Consider the following 2500-nt stretch of genomic DNA (forward strand, 5'->3'; position numbering starts at 1 on the left):
GATGCGCTCTCTCAATATTTCTTTTCCTCTGACTTTATTTTCTGTTTGTTCTCTCCTGACATTCTCTCTCTCTCTCTCTCTCTCTCTCTCTCTCTCTCTCTCTCTCTCTCTCTCTCTCTCTCTCTCTCTCTCTCTCTCTCTCTCGCCTGCTCTCTCTCTCTCTCTCTCTCTCTCTCTCTCTCTCTCTCTCTCTCTCTCTCCCTGTCTTTCTTCACAGTGGCTTTGCAGTTGCCTGAGGGTCTTCAGATGTTCGCCTGTGTGATTGCAGACATCATTGAAAGGTATGGCATTACTTACAGACAACTAGTCAGACAGTTGCGCACACACACACACTCACACGTGCACACACACACACACTAGACGATACCGTAAATCGCAGTCGTGACTTACAACAAGAAGGAAAAGGGCAGACGGGCTCTCAAACGCCCACTAACTGCTCGAACAAGAAAGATGGCGGGCGTCGTTTGTCGCGCCGTCATGTCTAAGTTGCAGCGACTCATTTGAATGTGAGAATTGGGCATGGCAGCGTGGCGTCCTTGGCAGAGACGGGAGCGAGCGCAGGCCAGCGAGTGTCAACGCAGGAGAGAGAAAGAAAGAGAGAAAAAGAAAAGGGTGTGTGTGTGTATCTGGAGTGCCGTATGGTAGAGGTGGTGGTGATGTTTGGGGAGGAGGGGTGCACTCATTAAACGTGTGAACGTTATCACCGGTCCCCAAAGCCGCCTCATAACTGTAGGCCATGCTGAAAAATTAAACGTGATTGCAAACATGGGTGGGAGTGAGCACAGCGCAGACACACAGACACACACCGCAAACACACACACACACACACACACACACACACACACACACACACACACACACACACACACCGCACACACACACACACACACACACACCGCAAACACACACACACACACACACACACACACACACACACACACACACACACACACACACACACACACACACACACACACACACACACACACACACACACACACACGGTGCATGGGTACAGAAAGACTCAAAGAATCATGCGCGCACACACACACACACACACACACACACACACACACACACACACACACACACACACACACACACACACACACACACACACACACACACACACACACACACAGTCTGGCTATCAGTGTCCCACATGTCACCCACTGGAAGAGGCTAAAAACCATTATTCTCCTTAATTGCATTTTGTTGCCGTCTGCCTGAGCCCCTTATTGCAGCCCAGCCGGCAATCTCTCTCCCTCTCCCTCTCTCTCCCTCTCTCCCTCTCTCTCTCTCTCTCTCTCTCTCTCTCTCTCTCTCTCTCTCTCTCTCTCTCTCTCTCTCTCTCTCTCTCTCTCTCTCTCTCTCACACCCCGTCACCTTGAATGGCATATGATGCTGAGTGTGATGATGCATGCCATACTGTTTGCCTGTGTCCTTGTGTGCCACTCATCTGACCTGTTGTTGATGTTGAATGCAGGATGGTAAAATAAGGTGGAACAGGAACAAAGGTCTTTACAGGGAATAGCATAAATTACTGTATGCCTATTGATACTTACATTTAACCAGTTCAGCTGGGAAAACCAGGCACCTGGAGCCAGGGAAGCCAACAATGGGGGACAAAGAGGTCAGTTGTCCCGGGCCCAGGGAGATGGGGGCCCCATAATTGCACCCTCATTACATTGAATGCATTGGGTGGGGTGGCCTGTCAGCGGCTCTGCCTGGAGCAGTGAAAAAGATGAGTCGAACAAGAGGTTATAAGACAGATGACGGCCACTGATTGGTTGAAAGTCAAGTGTGCTTTAAAGATATTAGAGGCGTGTTTCTCAACGGGGACTCTACAGCCCCCCCAGGGGCTGTTAGGGAGGCATTGAGAAGGATACAGATGAGAGGGAGGAGGGGGGGAGATGCAACTATACTGCTCCTTGAAATTGTGCTGTCTACTGCCAAATTCAATCTTTTTCTTATGATGGGGTGAAGGGGGCGTTTTTCAAAAAAGGTTGAGAACCATTGCATTAAAGTCTTCTTGGTGGAACCTCCGCAGGCTTACATTTCATGAATTATTTATAGTACATGTTTACATGCACATGGACATCCAAATAAAGTGTTTGTGCAAACCGTAGCCAATCAACGTACAGTATATAGTGCGGCAGATATACAAAATACATTAGTCCAAAAAAAAGTATCTAATCTGTTGACTTCAGTATGTAGGTGAGTATTGTACAAGAGTTCCTACAACTTTCCCCCTGGATTCAATCGGATTTGTATCCCAGCTCCTCATAAATCATGGCACTGTCCCAAAGCCCTCTCTCCTCCCCTGCTCAGCCATATTTCTTGTTCTTCTTTTTTTTGCTCTTCTTTTTGCTTGTTCTCTCTCGGTTACAGTGCTTCTCTCCCAAGTTACAGTCTCTCTCCGTGTCGCTTTTTAATTTCCTTTACTGTTCTTTGCCCCACTGGGTTCCTTCTCTCACTCCTTCCTCTCTGAACTCCCTTG

The 2500-nt window shown here is 48.2% G+C and overlaps 1 protein-coding gene across 2 annotated transcripts in view; it reads left to right on the forward strand.

The window, feature by feature from the left end:
* Window positions 1-2500, forward strand: part of dph1 (diphthamide biosynthesis 1) — a 173898-nt gene that overhangs the window by 23614 nt on the left and 147784 nt on the right. For both annotated transcript variants that reach the window (XM_063205054.1, XM_063205055.1), the window contains exon 3: window positions 218-281. In XM_063205054.1, the coding sequence (XP_063061124.1) occupies window positions 218-281 (64 nt within the window). The remainder of the gene's footprint in view (window positions 1-217; window positions 282-2500) is intronic.

Source organism: Engraulis encrasicolus, chromosome 8 (assembly GCF_034702125.1).
Source record: "Engraulis encrasicolus isolate BLACKSEA-1 chromosome 8, IST_EnEncr_1.0, whole genome shotgun sequence".
Classification (NCBI taxonomy): Eukaryota; Metazoa; Chordata; class Actinopteri; order Clupeiformes; family Engraulidae; genus Engraulis; species Engraulis encrasicolus.